General features: G+C 42.6%; 1 protein-coding gene across 1 annotated transcript; it reads right to left on the bottom strand.

The window, feature by feature from the left end:
- Positions 1 to 1,702: 1,702 nt before the first annotated feature.
- wscd2 (WSC domain containing 2) lies at positions 1,703 to 18,684 on the bottom strand (the record flags this gene model as incomplete). The annotated part of the gene is made up of 8 exons (XM_083672694.1): positions 1,703 to 4,557; positions 8,262 to 8,462; positions 8,623 to 8,787; positions 9,948 to 10,122; positions 10,292 to 10,413; positions 12,694 to 12,878; positions 14,125 to 14,239; positions 18,294 to 18,684. 8 exons carry the CDS (start codon positions 18,682 to 18,684, stop codon positions 4,205 to 4,207), a joined length of 1,707 nt encoding a protein of 568 aa, XP_083528820.1. The 3' UTR covers positions 1,703 to 4,204.
- Positions 18,685 to 21,776: the final 3,092 nt, after the last annotated feature.

Genomic DNA, 21,776 nt, shown 5'->3' with positions numbered 1-21,776 from the left:
ACATAATGGGCTCTGACTCTGAACCCAAATATGAGTAATGCTATTGTTATTCAATGCCATTTTCATTACCACTCATGTACTGTAATATGGTATGAGCAACAAAACTATGCCCTGACATAAAGTCAACAGTATTTGTATTTCATGCCATACATAACCAATCTTGTGGTTGACAGGTTTTTGTGTAATCACATTTGTACCATGAAATGTACACTGCACACGGCGCCAACACTTATTTGTCAGCTCATCTACCGTGGCACTGAAAGGTCAAGTACAATCACATATTCAATGGAGGAGCTGAGAAACGTATTGGAGGATAGGGCAAGGAATACTGATTAAACAATATCAATGGAGGTTGTGGGAACTTACTTCATAATAGTCAAATGTGTACAATAGGATTAAATACTGTTTTCTTTCGCACTGGAAAAATATAGCTAGTCTTCAGAGGAAATAATATGACAGTGACACATGCAAACATACACTCACATACACGCACTTTATTAAGAACACTATACTAATACTGGGTAGGGCCTCCCTTTGCTCTCAAAACAGCTTCAATTCTTCGTGGCATTGGTTCCAGAAGTTGTTGGAAACGTTCCTTTGAGATTCTGGTCTATGATGATTTTTCAGATTTTTCAGGTGCACTTTCAAGCTGTGAATCTCCCATTCTATCACATCCCAAAGGTGTTCTATCTCATAACTCATTGTCATGTTTATGAAACCAGTTTGAGACGACTTTTGCTTTGTGACATAGTGCATTATCATGCTGGAAGTAGCCATCAGAAGATGGGTAAATTATGGCCATGAAGGGATGCACATGGCCAGCAACAATACTCAAATAGGCTGTGGCATTCAAACGATGATTGATTGATATTAACAAGCCCAAAGTGTGCCAAGAAAACATTCCCCACACCATTACACTGCCTCTACCATGAGAAGGTGTACAGGTGTTCCTAATAAAGTGTTCTGTGAGTGTACAACACAACAATTGCCACAATGCTTGCTTGGTCCTTCTATCATACTGTAGATTTATATGTTTTTTTGATAAAGATAGCCTTTGTCTTTCCCTTGTTTGACAACATTTTCTTTCTTGTTTTGGGGTTATCTGAAAGCTGATGAATACAATAAGAAATGTTTTGGAATATAAAAAATCTAGTTAATGCCAAACAATAAAATCAGTAATTTAAAACATGACATATACTGTGTGTTGCGTCCATACCTTGTCTTTGCATAGATTATCAAGAAACATTTAATATGATGAAAATACTGGGCAATAAAGGGGAAGAATTTGTTCTACGTCCCAGTTGAATTTATACTTTTACCGTAAGATTGCATGTGTATTTGAAATTAGGGTCCTTTACAGTATGGCCATTGAATTTACATATTTATTGGGTATAATCACATTACATTCATTCCATACAAAATACATTCAAATGTGACACCCCTTTTCAGATAGTGCCAGCCTGTCAATGAAAGCAAGAGACACACCAAGTTAAAGCCTGTGTCAAAAAATAGACAAGATCTCTCCCATTTACTTCTTGCATTATAAAGATCTTTTTAATGTTGTTGCACGCACTATAAAAATATATGCATATCTCTCTCTCTCTCTCTCTCTCTCTCTCTCTCTCTCTCTCTCTCTCTATATATATATATATATATATATATATATATATATATATATATATATATATATATATATTAGAAGTCATCAATCGTCTCATTGCTCTCAGCCTACATGTTTCAGAGACAGGTGCACATTGCACATGACTTGAGACAAAGTGGTGGTCGTACAATATCTGACCAGAATATTTCACACTGACGGATTATTGTAAGATTTTATGCTCTTGTTGCATGAATAAGAGGAACAGTACCTGTATGGCTGGGACTATGTATAACGTATTGCAATAGCAATGAAATCAACAATGGACAATGGGGTGTGTCACTTTCTGTATTACAGTAGCAACTGTCAACAAAAATATGCTATCTGGGAAAAATGTATTGGGAGGTCTAGTGGAAGAAACCTCTAATCTCATTCTATAAAATGAAGGGAATACCTTTTCGCCTTTGGGGTTATAAGCTTACAGTCCACAGTGAAACACTTGTTGAATCATAAACAAAAATATTCAACTAATTAACCTTACATTAATATATGTTCCTTTTTCATTATGATACAATCACACAAAATTAAAAGAAGAGATTTCAAGACTTTTGAGTCAATAAATGCAGGCAAATATTTGTCTGCTTCCCATATATTGTCATGAAATGTAACAAGTTATCATCTGATGTATTGTACTGTGGGCACGCTTGAGAACTCTTTGTCATTGACCTAACATGCCTCTATAAGACAGCTTACTGTATATTCAGACAAACTTTAGATCTACAGCAGATTAAATATGTGTTTGTTTGATAACAATAATTTAGAAATGTAAATTCTGTACAACCATTGGTGAGTATGCCAGTCTTTTGGATCATAATACAGTAACCTGCTTCAATATCAGTAAGCTACCAGAGAAACAAAAACATGATCAGTCTTTATTTGGTTGCCTTTGGCTGTCATTTACAGTAGTAGCCAAATAAAATGGTGAAAATAGTTCAGCCTATATCTGTGTTAATACTGTACAGTATAGAAAAAGCACCTGCATTTTGCACAGACAATATTTGTGATCTTGAGTTTCAAATATGTTTGAAAGATGCAATGAGAGATTTGGAGTTCTCAAGCGTCCTATCTGTGCATTGCAATAATTGCATAACAACTTCCTTGGTATATGTTTTCGACACCAGTGTATTAGTACATCGCCAGGGATGCATAATGCAGCCAGTTTTATATCAAATAACCAAAATATTTATATATCAATATTGACGATAATATTTGATATCACTCAAATGTATTTTCCCTTCATTAAAACACAAAACCAAAGTCCAACTGCAATGTCATTTTGCTTACAGTAAAACCACCTTTATGAGCAAAGCAACTAGATCTGCAGAGTCATTTGGCAGAAATGGAAGTTATAGCACTGTGTGTGATAATCTGAATGGATTAACTCTGTGTTGACCAGAACATTATGGTCAAAACACCCTGTGGGGGGTTTGTTCAGTGTTTGAGGGCTATAGTCAGTAACAGAACAATCTAACTATGTAGAGATTGATTGTGTAATGTCTTAGTAGTACACTGATACAGTGCTGTGTTGGGTGAGGCAACTTCTTCAGAGAGGTGCTGTAGCAGTGCTGTATCACCTCTACTCATACAGTAGATTACTGGGTTACAGTTGAGGCATATGAAAAGAGCGATTATGTCCATCGTCATGGGTCTGAAGGGGTTGATGGAAAGCTCTTCATGAATTTAGAAAGTCTGATTATATGGTTTTGACCATCCATTTCAAGTCCAGTAGCTCTCAAACTTACAGTATTTTGCAACTGGAGGTATACATATTGCATTTTCATCTCTCAAGCTAAATTAAAAAAAAATGTAAATGACCAATCATTGAAAAGGTTCTAAGTGACCATTTCAAACGATTTAATGTATCCAAGAGTACTACTGTATGTTATCTTCATCAGTGTTAGCAGCAGATCCTATTCCTACAGTAAATGTACAATTATGCATATAAATAGACTCAATTAGCTTTTCCTACAATGCCTCTTCATCCCTTTCAGATGAATAGGATTTTTTTGGGTGGCTGACAGTAACCCAGCCATAATGTACTTAGATGTGCTTCCAAATTAGGTCACAGCAACTGTACCTTCTTCATGTTAAGGCTTGTGCACAACGAGTACATGTGCATAGAGGGGAAGTAGCATTACTCATTGGTAGTCCGAGCGGAGTCCATATCTGACCACCTCTCCTAGCACTGGGCCAAATGCATGTTTATCAGCCAATTACGTGTCCTTCCTAAAACAATATACAGTATGCTGTTGTTGTCCTTGACTGTAAGTTTCAAATGTGTGTCTTGTCAAACAAATAAAGAAAAGGGATGTGAGAAGGGGACAAAAAGAGAGATGGAGGGGAAGAGAGAAGTGTCATAAATAGCATTGTCACGCAAACATACGTAGATCTTCAGTTTATGTGACTTTTTGAGGACAAAAACTGTGTGAATTATAGGCAAAATGATTGTCACATGTAATCCCATGTGAAACTGTGGTGCAGGCCATGGGAAAAACAACAAAGATGAAGGAGTAAAGAGAGAAAGAGAAAGAGGGAGAGGAGGTCATATCATCTCGGCCGGTACTCCGTGGGCACCCCAGACATGTTCCTCCTCTTCAGGGCAGTGTCTACCGTCTTGATGAGCTCGTCGATGCTAGCGCGCATCTCAGGTGTATAGGGGTCGTACTCCAGCTTGCGCAGGCCAGAGCGCTTGAAGTTTCCATCCTTTTGTCCCTCCACACAGAGCAGGCGGTCCTCTGACACCTCCGGGCCCAGAAAGAGGACCATGGCTTTGAGATGGGAGAATAGGTCCCTCTTCAGCTCCTCAAAGTGGACTACGTGGACGCTCCTCCCAAACCGCAGCCAGTCCAGCGTGTGCGAGGCCCACCAAGGAGCATAGTTCTTCACAAACTCAGGCCACTCTGAAAAACAATACAAGGAACAAACACGGTTTTGTTTTGAATCAAATTGCACAGGGAGGCCAGGCCACAAAGCCTACAGCATAATAATTAAGGGAAGACATTCAGGCATTATGATCCTAAATCCAGTGCACACTATATTGATAGGAAAGGAATGGACAATACATTCAATGGGGCACTATTTGACTGCACCAACAGCAAAGAGCAGAAAGGAATACAATTTCAGAGAAACAGGTAATCTCCGCAGCTATGCACCTCCCCAGGGAACGTCCGGGTAGTATTGCAGTGAAGGCGCCTCTTCTTGCTGGCAATTAAAAAAGGGATGTGCGAGGGGGACAAATAAAGTTTAAAAAAAGTTATGTTAAGTTAGCATTCCCCCTTTCCCTATAGAAGAATCGTCAAAACACTGATGTTATTTCATTTATGAGGTCTGGTGCAATTCACCTCGTGTAATCACAGCACATAAAGCCTTCCTAGAGACACGGCATCCTCATTGAGGGGATTAAATTAATGACTCGGAAACAACAAGTTTTAGACCTTTAGCAGACAGACCTGCAGTCTGAGAGGCTCAGGATTTACCAGCAGAGTCACAGGGGAGCTGGGGACACATACTGAACAACACTGCATAGCAGGTGACACTTCTTTTTGCATTTGTGGCACAGCACAAGACTGAATGTCTATCTTTACACTCACGCTATCTTCAAATAACTTCTACTATATATTTAACATTCAACCACACTCCTCTCTTCTCAGAAATCAACAACCAATCAGGAAGCCAGATCGTTTTTTTTTAAACTGAATTTCACATGCATACAGCAATAACATACAGTACATGAGCACAACAGTTAGTAATTTTTCATTGCTTTCACACAAAATGCAAATGTTAAGCACCTTTTTGCAAAACAGTTAACGCAACTCTCTACATGAGACAGAAACATGTATTGAGCAAGTGTTGACAAACAAAATGTAATTATTTCCTTACAGGAGAATAACAATTAGTCTGTAATCACAAATGAAATAGGTCATCGGTGACGTAAGGCTTTGGTCAACCTGTTAACCTTTTAGGGGATTTGAAAGGTTCAATACTGTTTTAAGAAATGTGTTTAAGCAATCGGGACAAATGGTAGTTTAGGAATTGTCTAAAATTCCTCCAGCCACATGTTTCACCTAACAACAGAACAGACTAAACTTCTGAATACGACACATGCAATGTTTAGGAATGGGTAATATTCAAACTCTCCAGCCAAAATAAGTTGTTTTGTTGTGTTTTTAAGTGGATTTTATGGCCATGTTGAAAGGCATCTGTAACTCTAACAACATTTGTGCCCCAAAGTCCCCATAGACAGACGTGAGTCCGCTGATATTACGCAGCTGGGCCCTCTTATACAATGTCATACTGACTCAGAAACTCCCCAGATCAGAACTGGCAGCTGTCAAAAAGCCTTTCTCTCTCTGACTTGGTCACATCATCTCTACACCAAATAAATAAAGAGAAACAATCATGGGAGACGGCAGGCCAAATGTGCTGATGTTTCCACATGCTGAGAGGAGTGCTGGAGTCGGCACGCCTTCATCCGTCTCACAGAAAAATCAATTTAACTACAGACAAAGTCAGTGGAGATGGAAGATAAGACATGGCTGGTTGCCATGGCTACTGAGACACTCTAGACTAGAAAATGTGTGGGGTGGTGGTGGCAAAATAGACAGAACAAAAATGTTTGAAGTTCGAGCTGAAACTAAGAAAAGTAATCTTACAAGTCAATCAATGGTAAAATAAATAAAATCAAGACCATTCATTTTGAAAAAAAATATTATCCATATGCAGTGGGCATAAGCTTATAAAGCAAATACATGCTGCACTAACAGGTAATAATAGTATTTCCTCTCCAAAAAATCTTCAGACAAATTTGAAGCTGCTGTTGTCAACTACAGTAGTGTGCCACTGTGACAAAGAATAACTTTTAGCCTAGAGCCATCAAAGATCCTCCACCACCTCAAACCACATATAAACCAGCATGACAGTCACACTTCCTCATGGGTAATGTCCTCTTTCACTTCTCATTTCCAGCTCCCTCTCAGCGTCACTGCAGAGCACAGAGCTCCTCACTGACTCATGCTTAGTAAGAAATCTCGTTCCATCATTCAGATACTGAAAGCCTCTGTGAAAAGGCTGCATTGATTAGAGTTATTCCTTGATAGCTTGAGCACATTTCTTGAAACAGTATTAAACTTTTGAAAACAGTGAATACGTTCCCCTAAACAGTTAACACGTTTTTTTAGCTAAATGCACAACAACGATACATATACGTACATACATTCAATACTACGTCACAAAAGCAAATCAGTGCATCAAAACACTATCATTTGTCATCTAATGAAAAATTCATTCCACCATTAATTTCTTAATGACACACTGAATAGTAACTATAACCATCAATAGCATTGTGCAGGTTGGTCAACTTTCATTTGAAAACAAAGGTTCTGCTTCTGTTACAGAATATTAATGCTTACTATAAATATAGACTCACCGAACACTTTATTAGGAACACGATACTAATACTGGGTAGGGCCTTTCTTTGCCCTCAAAACAGTCCAATTATTTGTGGCATTGATTCTACAAGATGTTGGAAACATTCCTTTGAGATTCTGGTCCATGATGACATGATTGCATCACGCAATTCCTGCAGATTTTTCAGGTGCACTTTCAAGCTGTGAATCTCCCGTTCTACCACATCCCAAAGGTGTTCTATTGGATTCAGATCCGGTGACTGGGAAGGCCACTGAAGAACACTGAAGTCATTGTCATGTTCATGAAACCAGTTTGAGACGACTTTTGCTTTGTGACATGGTGCATTATCATGCTGGAAGTAGCCATCAGAAGATGGGTAAATTGTGGCCATGAAGGGATGCACATGGTCAGCAACAATACTCAAATAGGCTGTGGCATCCAAGCGATGATTGATTGGTATTAATGGGCCCAAAATGTGCCAAGAAAACATTCCCCACACCATTACACCACCTCCTAAATGAGAAGGTGTACAGGTGTTCCAAAGAAAGTGCTTGGTGAATGTATATCATAATCATCCAAAATATTCAGAAATAAGCAGATAGTAACAACAACAAAATACATTACTGATCTGTCAGTTGAACTGTTGAGCAAAGAGAGTTTACATGTAAGGAGTAGAGATTCACTATAATTGGAGATATATCTATATGCTGTAAGGAGATAATTAAGTTTTTTTGTCAACACTTACTCAATATATAATGTTGTGTCTTATGTAAAGAATTGTGTTAATTGTTTTGCAAAAAGGTGATTAACAGTTGCATATTGGGTATGCAAAACAGAAAACTGTTTTGCTGAAAATGTTACTATTGTGCTCATATAGAGTATGTTGCTGTGGGCATGTGAACTTCAGTTTCATACAAAAGGTTTATGCAATCGAGTAAAACTATAATAAGGATAGAGCTGCTGCAACGTGGAATGGACACAACTATTATAAGTACGTTCAAAGCTGTTGTAGTTCAGCTGTGTTGCCGACCATAATTGCTGTCACATTTTTGTGGGGAACCCACAAGACCATGAAGGAGGGACCACCTTTACAAATAGCTTGACATTCCCAGAGAGTATGAACGACAGCAGTATTATTTGAGTAAACGAGACTGAACAATGTAAAAATCTGTCCATTCATTATTAACTACAATCTCACCTTTCCCTCTCCAGTGGGCCTGGGAGGCAAATCCAATATGGCCACCATACTTGCGGTTGAACTCAGCCATGAGGGCCTTGTAAGGGTTGCGGATCATGATTATGCTGGCGTCAAAGGCCTCAATCTCCTTCTTGCCGCTCTCATGTGTTTTGATACAGACGGTCCTACCACTCCGCCAGTGGTCTCGCTCCCCTTTAAAGCCTTTAAAGAGATCAATCACCACAAAACAAGGTAATGCATAATGGTGTATTTCACTATGACATGACAGGGTATGACTAAGTATGACAGGTTTAAATTAGTTTATTTACTGTATCATGTCATGTACATGTATTTTACTGTACCATCTACAGGCCAGGCTTACCTTTATTGTAGAGGGAGCCATCAAAGTAGTAGCTGCCTGTGTAGAAGCCAGTTGCCAGCTCTATGAGGTGGCGGGCCCAGGTGTTCCCAGCCCCAGGGAAGCTGGCCAGGGCCATCAACTGTTTCGACCGAGTGGGCAGAAAACGCCGGTCCATGCAGCGATTATCTAAGGGAACAAACATTCATACAGGACAACAGGTTATAAACCTGTAAGTCATATGGTGCATTGATCTAATGAAAGACCACTCTAATGAAAATCCATCTCCATGATGAATTGAAATTCACAGCATTATTGTGTGTTCCCTCCAAAAAGTGCTATATTAACACTATAACTGTATATTGAGAAACTCCAAGGTCCTCTCAAAAGTCTGGCAGTACTGGGCTATAGAGAAGGCTTCTCAGGACAGTGCATCCTTGAACAGACAGTTGCTCAAACCGAGGAGACTGGTCATGCAAAACTCCTTTGAAATGCAGCCAGTGTTGAAAATGTGCTGTACAGTAAAACATAATGACTCTCTTAACCTATACAGCCTGAGTACATTTGAAGTAGAACGAAAGCATTAGTCAGCCCTGATACGGATGCCTATTCAGCAACAACATAATGAGATGTAAGGTGAAGGGCCCTGAGCTATTCAGTGTCTCTGCAGGACCTATTGTGAGTGAGTTGACCCTGTGATTGTTGTTGTTCATGTTGTAACTCTGGAAGCGGATAAGGAAGTGAGACAGCTTACGTAAATGTGGACAAGAACCGCTGGTGATGTACATGCCTTCATCATGGCCCAATAGGTCACATGTGCGATAGGCAGTGAGTCAGAATGAAGGGAAGTAAATACTGAACATAGTTCATATAACGGTTCTTTCTCAACTACAGCTGGGAATATGTGTTGCTTTTACTTTTGCCTTTACTTATTTCCCTTTACAACATGACTGGCCTTGACCAGTTTGGTACGTATGTTGTTTTTGGGGCAGACTATAATCCCCACCCTTTTTTCACACCACCCCTGCTGCTGTGTTTTTACACCTATGCTCAGAGGTACGCTGAGCAGCACCAGGGCAGCGCTGAGCAGCACCAGGGCAGCGCTGAGCAGCACCAGGGCAGCCTCTGCTCTGAGGTGTAAAAACACAGCAGCAGGAGTGGTATGAAAAAAGGGTGGGGGTTATAGTTTGGTTTTCTCTTTCTGTAAACATCCACAATTACTCTAACAATGTACCAATACATACCTATGACAATCCACCCACTCATATAAATGATAATGACAATGATAACTGATGCATCCATTTACTGCAACCAAGACTGATGAGGTACAGTAAACCACCAACACTTACCTTGAACCTGTGTCTGGTACACAACGAAGAACTCATCATTCCCGCAGCTCTCAAACTCCTCCCCATGGCATCGGTGCAGGCACATGTCCTCATCCTCCAGCTCATGGAGGGAGAAATGAGAAGTGGGGAAGCCACAGTGACATCGCTGTCCAGCCAGGACTGCCAGGGAGAACTCCTGTAGGACAAGGGAGGACAGAGGAAAGGGTCATTAGGGTGACAAAAATCTATCTCTCTCTCCTCTCTCTCTCACACACACACACACACACACACACACACACACACACACACACACACACACACACACACACATATAGTAAACTCACATTCAAACAAACAAACCTCACCTTCTCTGTGCACATGTCCACACACTTGTCCACTGACATGTTCTGGAATACTGCTCTGATTGGAAGTGCAAGCGTGACGTTGTCAGGTCTGCGGAAGCACCCCTTGAATATGGCACTCCCATCTGAATGAAGGGAAAACACATGAAATAGAACATATCACAAACCCATTCTCATGTTTCATAATAACATTATTCAGTTTGACCCTTACCGACTGACCCCTCCCTCAGCGGCCCTGCTGGGAATCTTCCACAGGGCGCGAGGCCTGACCCTGTGGTGGCCTGAGCCTGCACCATCGCTACAAGCCAGGGGCTCCCACTCCCAACACCCTTTATCCCCAGGCCCTCCCTGTTGGCTGCCACAGCTACAGAACAACAACTAGGAAGTGCTGCAGTCTTAGGACATTGTGCACCAAGAGAAGGGAACAAACCTTACTGGAGTCTAGAGCGGGCTGGGCCCCACAGATACAGTATCAATTCCCATGACAGGTGCTCAGTCAACTGGAGAAGCTGGTCATGGTGTGTGAGGGAATAAACACAACAACATCCTGTCTCCTGCCCTAGTGCTCTGCTCTCCCAGCAGTCTTGCTGTCTCTACTTCTGCTGTCTCTCATATTAGGCAGCCCTTACTTCTTTGGTAATGAAATGCTTCAGTGCAGCTCCCTTGTCTAGTGTGTCACACAAATAAAAAATCACCTCCAAGGCCTTGAGAACCAAGGTGATATATTGTTGATTCAATATTCAGTTTAATGAAATCCTTGCATGTTGGTGTAAGATCACCATTATCTTTCTGCTTCAGTAACACAGAGAGGTGAGTAGAGAAGGGGAAAAGAAAGGGTGAGAAAGTTACTGTACGGTAGGTTTACTGAGCAAATGGGGCCTTATGTCCAGTACTATCCTTAGGATTGTAGCATCCGCACTGCTGTGAGAGGCTACACTGTTTAGCAGACATGATCATGTGATGATTACAGTCCACAGCGAACAACACAGGGCAACAAATCCTGTTTACTGTAGAGAAGAGAGGATAAAGAGTGCCGCTTTGCTTCTATAAAAATAGCAATAAACGGTATCAAAAGGGTGCTCATTGGAAACACGGTCGAAAAAGACTGAGAGCAAAATAAGCCTGCAACAAAGATCAACGCACTATATTTAAGGTTAGCTTATCACAAACAGGATTTGTTGCGCACAGGATTTGTTGCCCCCCATGATCTTTGTTGCAGGCTTATTGTTTAAAAAAAATTCTACTCAAGCCACAACATTTTGCTCTCAGCCACATCCTGCTTCCTCTTCTGATGTACACAGCAGGGTTGTCACACAACAGATATTGAGGTCAGGGGTTACAACTTCAAACGCACAGACACACACACACAGACACACACACACACACACACACACACACACACACACACACACACACACACACCCACACACACACACACACACACACACACACACACCCACACCCACACACACACACACACACACACACCCACATACACACACACACACACACACACACACACACACACACACACATTTCTAAGAGCAGCAATCCAGAGGATTGTGGGCAGAAAAGGAGAAATAAGAAAGGCAGAATACATTGGATCATATTGAAATCCTCTGGGAGTGTAGAACTATGCAGAGGGCCTTTGTAGAGCATCAGATATACTGTACTAGCTAACAATAGTTTGAGGATTGGTCAGCCTGGGGAGAAAAGGGGAGAGGAGAGCTGGTGTTCCCTCCCTCTTCCTATGCCTTCTAGATTTCCTCTCAGACAAAACTCCTAAAATGTCCCTTCAGAGGGTTGCTAGGACAAACAGACCACAGCCGAGCCATACATACTGTACTGTAGGCCCCCCTCTCTGGGAGCTGGGGATTGTGAGGTCCACTCCTCTCAACTATTATCAATCAGAGCCTTTTTCCTTCCTGTTCACCTCACTGCCAGGGCTGCTCTCACACAAGGCCAGCAGTGTTAGAATGAACAACACGCCTCACTGAGCTAGGTAGCACAGCCCAGCACAGCTCTCTGGGGGAAAAGTAAACACAATTGACCTGGGCTGCTCCCGACCCTGGCCTCACTCCAGAATGAAACTATTCACCATCAAAACACAGAAGATTATTACCATATTACAATATACAGTCACATTGATATGCTTCAATAAATGTAGTGGGTCAGGAATTGTGTCGAGACCTTTCAAGCACCTCTTTTGTATCTAACCTTTGATGCTTTGCATAGTAGTAGTCTGAGGTATGACATAGGAGACAATCATGTTCACAGTGAAGAGAGCTGTGTTGTCACTGCTTGGCTGGTTGTGTTAGTACCCTTCTGGTTGTCAGTGTGTGTGGAGCAGCATGCTCCCTCAGTGATGCCCGTATGAGGAGTGTGGTGGTAGGGGTGAGACTCACAGCGGCGTGCTGACTCCTGGCTCAGCTCCAGTCTGAAGATAGACAGCCGGTTGGCCCCTCCACACAGGTTGCCTTTCTCTCCCTTGCACTCCATGTTGCATTCACTCTCTGAAGCGTTGGGCGCCTGAATCTTGTGGCCGCAGTAGCACTCTGCCCCAAACTCCAAGCCTGCATACAGATAGCCTCTAAACCAAGGTAAAATGGGGGTTAATATCTTTAGTACATTCTCATTAATGCCTGGCAGGCTCCAGCACCTTTTGACCCTTGAACAAAAAATATACATAATTGTTTGCTATAACCTATGTTTTTTCATGAAATTGTCCTAAATCAGCAAGCCCCTCTGGCTTTCCATTCTGTTCAAGGCAGTCTTTCAGAGAGGGGTGCGGAGGGAGGTGGGGGGGGGGGGGGGGGGACATGAAAACCTGTCAGCATCTGGTCTTATCAACTGCAGTCTGCAACCTCTGACCAGAGGGAAGTGTGCTTGAATGTGATCATGTGTGCATGCATGCAGCCATTACAACAGCTCTCGTGGATGACTCATCGTCAGCTGAGATGTCTTTTTCTTAAAAGAAAATAAATGTGCAAGACGCTGCTAATTATGAATCAATGCACAGTATACTGGAAGTCTCTATCTATCACACTAGACCTGTACACTCACAGGGGCGAGCAGCAGCAGGCATGTGAGGGATGCCTGTTTGACTCCTCAGAGGCCTTTAGGATGCAATTAGATGGCCAGCACATCCCCCACCCACCCAGGAGAAATCCCCCAGGCTGTCAGTCAAGCCCAGCCCTCTACGACAGTGTGCTGTTCTCCCTCATTCATACGTCTGTATTTATCTGCATCGTGCTCTCTGCTCTGGGGGGAGAGTGGGTGTACAGAGAGAGAAGAGGAGGATTTAAACATCCTCTCCTCTTCTCTCCTCCCCTCTCCTCTCCTCTCCTCTCCTCTCCTCTCCTCCCCTCTCCTCTCCTCTCCTCTCCTCTCCTCTCCTCTCCTCTCTGAGTCAGTGGTGGGCGTAATAGAATGCATTGGGCTGAGCCGACTGTGATGTTCCACAGGGAGAGAGAGAGTTGAGAAAAAGAGATGATGTGAGGAACAGAGGAGAGATGAGGACAGAAGCAAGCAAAACGAGAGAGGGAAATTACATTAAGAAGGGAAAGGAGAAGTTAAAAATAGAGAAGACATGTCTTGTATTTACTAACCTCAAACAGGACAAACAGGAGGTTCACAGACCCTATCTGTACGTCAGGAAATTAAATATCTCCCTTCATTATTACACAAATATTGCTTTTAGTGTGCCAAATCCTTGTTCACATAAGCAATTTGATCCTTGTATCCTGTTTCATTTCATAGCCAAACAGCAGAGAGCAGAGTAAACATTGTGTGTACTGAATCAGCATGTTTGTGAATTTGTATACCAAGAACAATACCTCTCAGCACAGTTATCCTGACAACGGAAGACAGTCATTTTCTTGTAGTCAAAAAAGGACACTCCCCGGAGTGCTCTTTTCTGTGTGTCATCAATGTAGCAGCCAATGTACTTTGCTGTGAAAGACAAAAAAAACATTTCACACAACAAATCAGATATGTGGGCATATGCAGTGTGTCATTAAACACAGTGCTAGTTTACAACAATGCATATAAGGGGGGACAAGGAAGAGGCTATTATACAGCTTTGGGTAACACACTAAGATAAAACAGGTGTTTAAAAACTATTCAGTAGTTTAGTTTATGTGACTAAAACATGTCCCTACTGTATAGTACAAAGGCAATTATCTTTCAATACTTTCAAGGTAAATAATTGTTTATAATCAACAACTGGAAATGGCTGTAACACTTGTTGTAATTTAACTTAACATAACCATGAATCTTACAGTGTGGCAGTATTGAACGACATGCCTGCCCAGGGAATCAACACCAGAGTAGCATCTTTATTTATTCATAAAGATACACAACCCCTTCTAGTGGTCTGCTAGTGTAATGGCAGCCAGCTTGCTTCCTCCCTGACATATTCAAAGTGCATGGGGGGTAGAGAGAGGTGCTGCTCCTCTGCAAACGGACACAGTGATCCTTCCACCCTTCCTTCCTGCTCTATATAATCATGCCCTTCCTGTGTGGTTGCATGCTGGATATACAGATACAAACCCCTCACCATCTGCCTCTGTAATCTCTGACCACTCCATTACTAGTTAGTAGTACCACTGTTAATAGCCAAATGGGGGGTGCACATACTAACCCACCACATTACAGTAATTGTAATAGTCTAAAAGGCAGCTCAGCAGCATGTGGTGTCCTGTAGGACCTGAGCAGTAATCTTCCTCCCAGACTAAGGCAGAGCTGCTCAGTAATCTGCTTTATGACAAAGGGAAGCACTGGTTTAAAACTGAACTGCATTGCAACCGAGCTGACCTTCCATTTTAGTGGTGCTGAGTTTATGGAATGAAATAATCAAATCAGAAGCAATTTAGAGAAGCAGCAGGGTTGGTCCCTGAGAACTGTAGGTTGTGATGTAAGCACCATTATTGGGCAGATTAACAGTAGGCCTAGATACTAACGTTAATTCTATGAAAGGCACTTATGATGTATGGAGCCCTGGCACAGATGTGAGGCAGCCTGGCAGGGGTGTACGGCAACCACTCAGCTACCTGCATAGGAGATGCACTCAGGGACCTTGGCTAAGCCTGTCATACAGAACATCCACACCTAACAGTCTACAATGGCAACTGGATCTATTCTCAATTTCCTAAATAAATCGCCAGCATGTCAGAGACACTGCTGCTGTCACTCTAGTCTTAAGAGGGTTGTCAACAGATTATCATAAAGACAAAATAAGTTAAATCATGAATTAAGTATATTTGTATGTATATTTTTCTTAACTACAGTATACACAACTGCCCAGAGAAGACCAAGTGAGGTTGAAATGCATTAAACCATGCATACTGTAGCTGGATAATATAACCATCCTACAGTCTGGTCTGCTCCTGTACATTACCAGTATAGTTTCAGTGAGAGAAGTTCATTATTGGATCATTTAAAACCTTATTTTTTCTTGTTGGATTATCTCTGTGTGTTAAGGTGCCTTCCCTCTATGGAATAACAATCCACTTCCTGAATTCTTAACAACTACATGGGACTGCTGGTGACATCATTCCCTCCATGTTCCATTCAGATAAGGAATGTGTGTGTGTGTGTGTGTGTGTGTGTGTGTGTGTTGGGGAGAGCTGTTTAAGATAACATGACAGGGGCCTGGAGTCTGATGAGGGGGGCGGCAGTGCGTTGAGGGACAGAGTAGTCGTGGATGAAGGGGAGCAGCACTGCTTTGAAAGCACTAATTACTCTTTCAGCACACTCTGTTGTGGTCCTGTGGGGGTTACCACTTCAGAGAGAGAAAGACGAGGGAGAGGAAGAGAAGGGCAGAGATAAAACAAGGAAACAACCAGACAGAGAGACTGACAGAGAGACAGACAGAGAGACAGACAGAGAGACAGACAGAGAGACTGACAGAGAGACAGACAGAGAGACAGACAGATAGACTGACAGAGAGACTGACAAAGAGACAGACAGAGAGACAGACAGAGAGACAGACAGAGAGACAGACAGAGAGACTGACAGAGAGACAGACAGAGAGACAGACAGAGAGACAGACAGAGAGACTGACAGAGAGACAGACAAAGAGACAGACAGAGAGACAGATAGAGAGACTGAGGGGACTTCATCTGATGCATGTTTCTTTTTCTTTCAATTATCATGGAAAGAAAAGGAAAAGCCTAAGACCATGTCAATAGAAACAATAAATAATACACTTTAATGTAGAGCTGCTTGTAATACATTATATACCGGCTACTCTATTGTTAAGGCTTATAGTAGATTACTGCTATCCCTTTATTGCAAGGCTTACTGTATATCACAAAGATTGGTGAATGTGAATGAGGAGGATAACATAGCAACATGTGGAGGAATCAGGACCCTCGATTTCTCTGCTTTGCTCTCCTGACTGGCACTGCCAGCCTGGTACCAGCTGCATCCAGGAGCCATGTGGAGTCCCAGACTAAATTAGTCTCTATCACTTCACAGTAGTGCCAGCTCTTCTAGCGAAAGGTTAATTGCCATTGACATGTTGCATATGGCCCACACAAGTGCGCGGTGCATAATTTCACCCAAGATTGGAGATCTACAGTATGTTCAGTAACCATCTGTTAGAAATAGCAGATCTTCAAACACCATGTATTGGCCTAATGCGTGAGGGTGGATCAAATCTTAAAATAAGCAATTTCAAGAGGTTTTATGGTTTGATATGCTGCCAAGAGCTAGTCTGTTCACTTCGGCTCTACACATTCTTCTTGAGAGGCATCACCAGGGCCCAGTATTTCAAAACTTTTTATCTAGATCAGAATTATCCAGATTCTATGATCCCCTTTTTTGCTATGCAGAATCAGATTGATCTGTGTGATTTTGAGCCAGTATTTCAGAAAATTATCGGATAGGATCATTCTGATCTAGATATTCTGATCTAGATTTTTTGTGCTTTGAATAGGCCTCTATCTTGACATCTAGTGGGCAAGCTAATGTTACAGCATTCTGTTTAGCAATAAAGACATGGGTGAACTACATGAAGAAAGGTAGAAGACAAAAAAAGACTGCTTGTATGTCACTTGTAAGTAAATGTATTCACTTATCTGCATAGCTAATAATATAACATGTTGACAAAATTCAACGTCTCACTGGATAACTCACAGTAACCACTATTTATGGTGTATATTATTTTTTCCCAACATCCCCACCTTAGTTACTGTACAATGTCTTGGTTATAGTGCCCTTCACCTTCTAAATCCATCCTTCCAGTCCGATCAAGATGATCCTGATTTTCTGCATCAAAACTATCCTGATCTACCTTTGAGATTTGAAATACACAAAAACAACATTTAATCTTGGTTAAAGGTCAGATTGGATTACCAAATCCGAATCCATATCTGAATGATCAGAATCTCATTTTTCAGTTTTGAAATATCCAATTCTAAGATTTAATCCAATCCGATTGGTGAAATTCGATCAGATATGTTTAGAAATACTGGGCGTGAAGGGCCAATTACTACTTAAATATCTAGTAATTTAAATGCTCCAGCCATTCAAACCGCTGAGGCCTCCTGCATAATCATTCTCACATTAACTTCCCGCACTTTAAGAATGAACGTGTCTACAGTATACCCAGAATGTCTGTACACTGTACACTTGCATCACAGTGGAACTTGTGGACATCTTTAACAGTATAGTAAACTGTAAAAAACGTGTTTACATGAGGGACAACCCCGTTCTAATAATAGACTATTATTTCATCAAACTGCTGCTCCTATTCCATAATACACTGGGACTTTGTTGATAGAGGTGGACCCATATCGGCTGTGGATTCTGCCACTCTGTGGTAGACACTAATGTCTATGAACAAATCTACAGCAAAGATAAATATAGGTGAATGTTTGTGCCTGATTGTGTCTTAGTTTAACTTAAAAAGTCACTTTGTTCAAAGAAAATACCACTGATATCAGTAACATGTTCATACTACAATTACATTTACCACGGGCAATGTGTACTGGTAACTCACCCCGTCCGTCTTCCATGTCTTTGGCATTGCGTCCCTTGAGAGCCCGGCTCCAGCTGCTGGTGTAGTCTCCCCCCCTACCCCCCCAGTCATGATTGTCCTGCCCAGCCCCTTTCAACCAGGGGGGGGCATACCTCCGGATGGGCCTTCGGGTCTCCTTGAACACCCTCCCCATGAGCCCCAGTCCCCGGCTGTCTGAGGAGACCACCCTGCTCCTTATCTCTGATGCCACCAGTGGGTCTCTGCCCCCATTGGTTCCCGTGGAGCTGTCGCCTACGAAGCCTGAGTGCAGGAACACCAGGCTGCCGGCCGTCAGATAGAGGAGGATGAAGGAGAAGAAGCGCACAGGTTTCCGTCGGAAGTAGCGCTGGATCTTTAACAGAGGCCTGGCCATCCTGGCTCCCTCTGCTGCTCAGTCACACACCCCCTGTGACACCCAATCATAAAGCAGCAGAGCCACACAACATCCCCCCTAATTACTGAGGGATCCGATCAAAGCAGGAGATACTGTGGAGTCACAGCAAAATAAACACAGGTGGATAACAACAAAGGTGGGTAATGCTCCTGAGTGTCTGTTTGGGCTTTCTGCATGAGGATCGTGCCCAGTGGAGTTGTGTGTGGTCAGGTGTGCTGCTGGAGAGTGTGTGTCTCCAGTGTGTGTGTGTGTCTACGTTCCCTCTGAGAGAGCAGCGGAGAGAGCTGACGGTGGGGCCATGGCGTGAAAGGTGAGTGGCTCAGACTGAAAGACGATCAGAGCAGCACTGCTTTCTTATCCGTTATCAACCTCCACTGACGCCAGCCCAGCTCCACAGTGGCACTTTCTCCTGCAGTGCAGATGGGGAGAGGGAGGCTTTTATTCACTCTGCGAGCTTAGACCCTCTTGCTTTTGTGTGGCCAGCCATTCACCGACGATCTGGAAAGGAGTTCGTGACTCACCATCTGCAAGTAAAATTATACATATTAGTCCTCTCTCTGGGCACCACACACATGCATGCACACAAACAGACACACACACATACACACATGTACACGTACACACACACACACACACACGCACACGCACACGCACACGCACGCACGCACACACACAAACACACACACACACACACACACACACACACACACACACACACACACACACACACACACACAACCATAATGCACCAGGAGGCAAAGAAATAAACAAAAACAAATCAAAGTAAAGACAGTGGCAAACACATTAGGGTAGATGAAGAGCCATGGGCTCAGGTTGTTACCGTCTTCCTTAACCACACATTGGGGGGTCTCTTCCTGATTGTAACCTTCTCTGAACTCTACAAGCTTCATTATCTCTGCTAAATTAGGTTGGAATAGGAACACCGGATGGGGAGCGGAAACACAGAGGCAGAGAGCGAAAAGTTCTACCCTGCAGCGTCTTCATTGATGCTATTTCTGTTCATCAAGGTGTCTCGGTACTGTAGGCAATTAAGAATGGCTAACAATACATGTCTAGAAGTCTAATTACTTCTTCCACCTCATCCCTAATGGTATGATTTACTGGATTGGAAAATATTAATTAATCTTTTCAGTTAGTCTCATCCCTTTAAATTTCAGTCATGTCAGATCAGGTTTTTTTACTCATTAAAAACCGAATGTTTGCGTGTATTGCTCCCCAGTGATATATTCATGATGCACAAATATTTGCTACAGAGTTACGGACATTACTTTTCATTACTATTAATTTTTTCTGTCCAGCACAAGATTATTAGATGTATGTATTTTTCCCTTTACCATAGAAAATTGTGAAAATACAACTGAAGGAAATCTAAAGTGTAAAGTGCTGGCTGTGTGGATCATTTCCGGGTAGGTCCACTAGACCTTGAGGTTGGGTTGGTAGGGCTCAATCCCCACTCCCCCATGTCTTCTACAATCCCATTCAAAGGGCTCTCTGTTCAGGGGCACAGGTGCACCTGGTAGGGTACAACTGAGGGGCGTAATGGAACACCTTTCTGAGAGTCATGGACATTTCTAGAACACTCATGGCGACACTCGCCCCTGTGCCTTTCTGTCTGGCCTGGGACAAGTCCACAAAGCACCTATGTCATCTGAGAACCCCCCCCCCCCCCCAGAACCCACCACCCAGGTGGTCTGGGGAAGGTCCAGGACCCTCCTGGATCACATCCAGCTCTGAACAGAACCCACAGGGTTCATGCAAGGAACCTGTGGATTATGACTGAGCCCTCATTACCTGGGTCCTTCTCTGAGGTTAAACAAACTGATGTGATCTCAGAGGTCCAGTCCAACATATCCATGAATCTGTTTATGTGGACTTTATTAAGCTTTCGCATCAAAAGCTATACAAATCAAATACTGTCGGCTCAGGTAAAATTGAGCTAAGAAACACAAACAAATATAAAACTGTCAAACTTTCTCCACATAGTATGTCTAGCTGTTCCTCTGCCACAGGAGGTTCAAGTTATGTTGTGACTGCATGACGGGTGATGAAGGTACTGAAATGTGAGTCCAGAGTGCAGAAAGTACATTTCTCTGACTGGCCTGGGACCCCTGAACTAAACCAACGTCAATGTTCACAGCCGAGCAGCTGTGCAAACAATCAAAACAGGCAAGGCAGATCTGCTATGCAATGCACTGTAGCTGAGTAGCCATGCAATATATCATCCAAGCTTTCAGGTGAAAAGTTAATATCCCTTTTTTCTCTATCAGTAATACTATCGTCTTATAGGCTTGTGCTTGAAGCAGATGCCTGCTGGGATTAAGGTACTAAGGTCATGGCAGGGGTGCAGGGTGTTACCTTGAGGCTGTGACAAATGGGTATTTTGTCAGGTCTACAATTGCCTTTTCATCACTACAGCTCACAGACTGAGGTAGACCTTCAGTAAAGGTAGTACAGTATAGGTAATGGTACTCCAAACCACCATAATTCTTTCCTCTGCTCACTTTCTCTCTCACACATACAAAATGATCTGTGAGAAGCTTTCTCTACACTCAGGGATTGGTAAAAGCAGGGTTAAAACCTTTATTGGGCTGCAAAGGTAAAGGATACACATCTACACATAATTACTCAGTGGCTCAGGGTGCATGAGAGGAGGAAAGCCAATGGACTGCACCACACACACACACACACACACACACACACACACACACACACACACACACACACACACACACACACAAACACACACACACACACATATCTAGGAGGGGGGGGGGGGGGGGGGGGGGGAGAGAGGTAGGGGGCAGAGACATACATTCTGTGGTTACCATAGTGCACTTTACTGTGCGTGCAGATGACTTGCCTGAGTTTAACAATGCTTGTGTGAGCAATAAGAGGCCTTTGCAGCTAAATTTTATGGAAGTCCAGTAACTATCCTGAATGAGTAAAAGTGGGAGTGTGACATTTTCTACAAAGGCAGGGAGGAGGAAGAGGATGGAAACAGGTGGGTTAGAGGCAGGAATTTGGCAGCCCAGTCATGGCCAAACCATCAC

The sequence above is a fragment of the Argentina silus genome (genome assembly GCF_951799395.1).
Source record: "Argentina silus genome assembly, chromosome: 7".
In the NCBI taxonomy this organism is placed as follows: Eukaryota; Metazoa; Chordata; class Actinopteri; order Argentiniformes; family Argentinidae; genus Argentina; species Argentina silus.
Note: the sequence above shows the minus strand (reverse complement) of the source record. Positions and strands in the feature narration are given on the sequence as shown.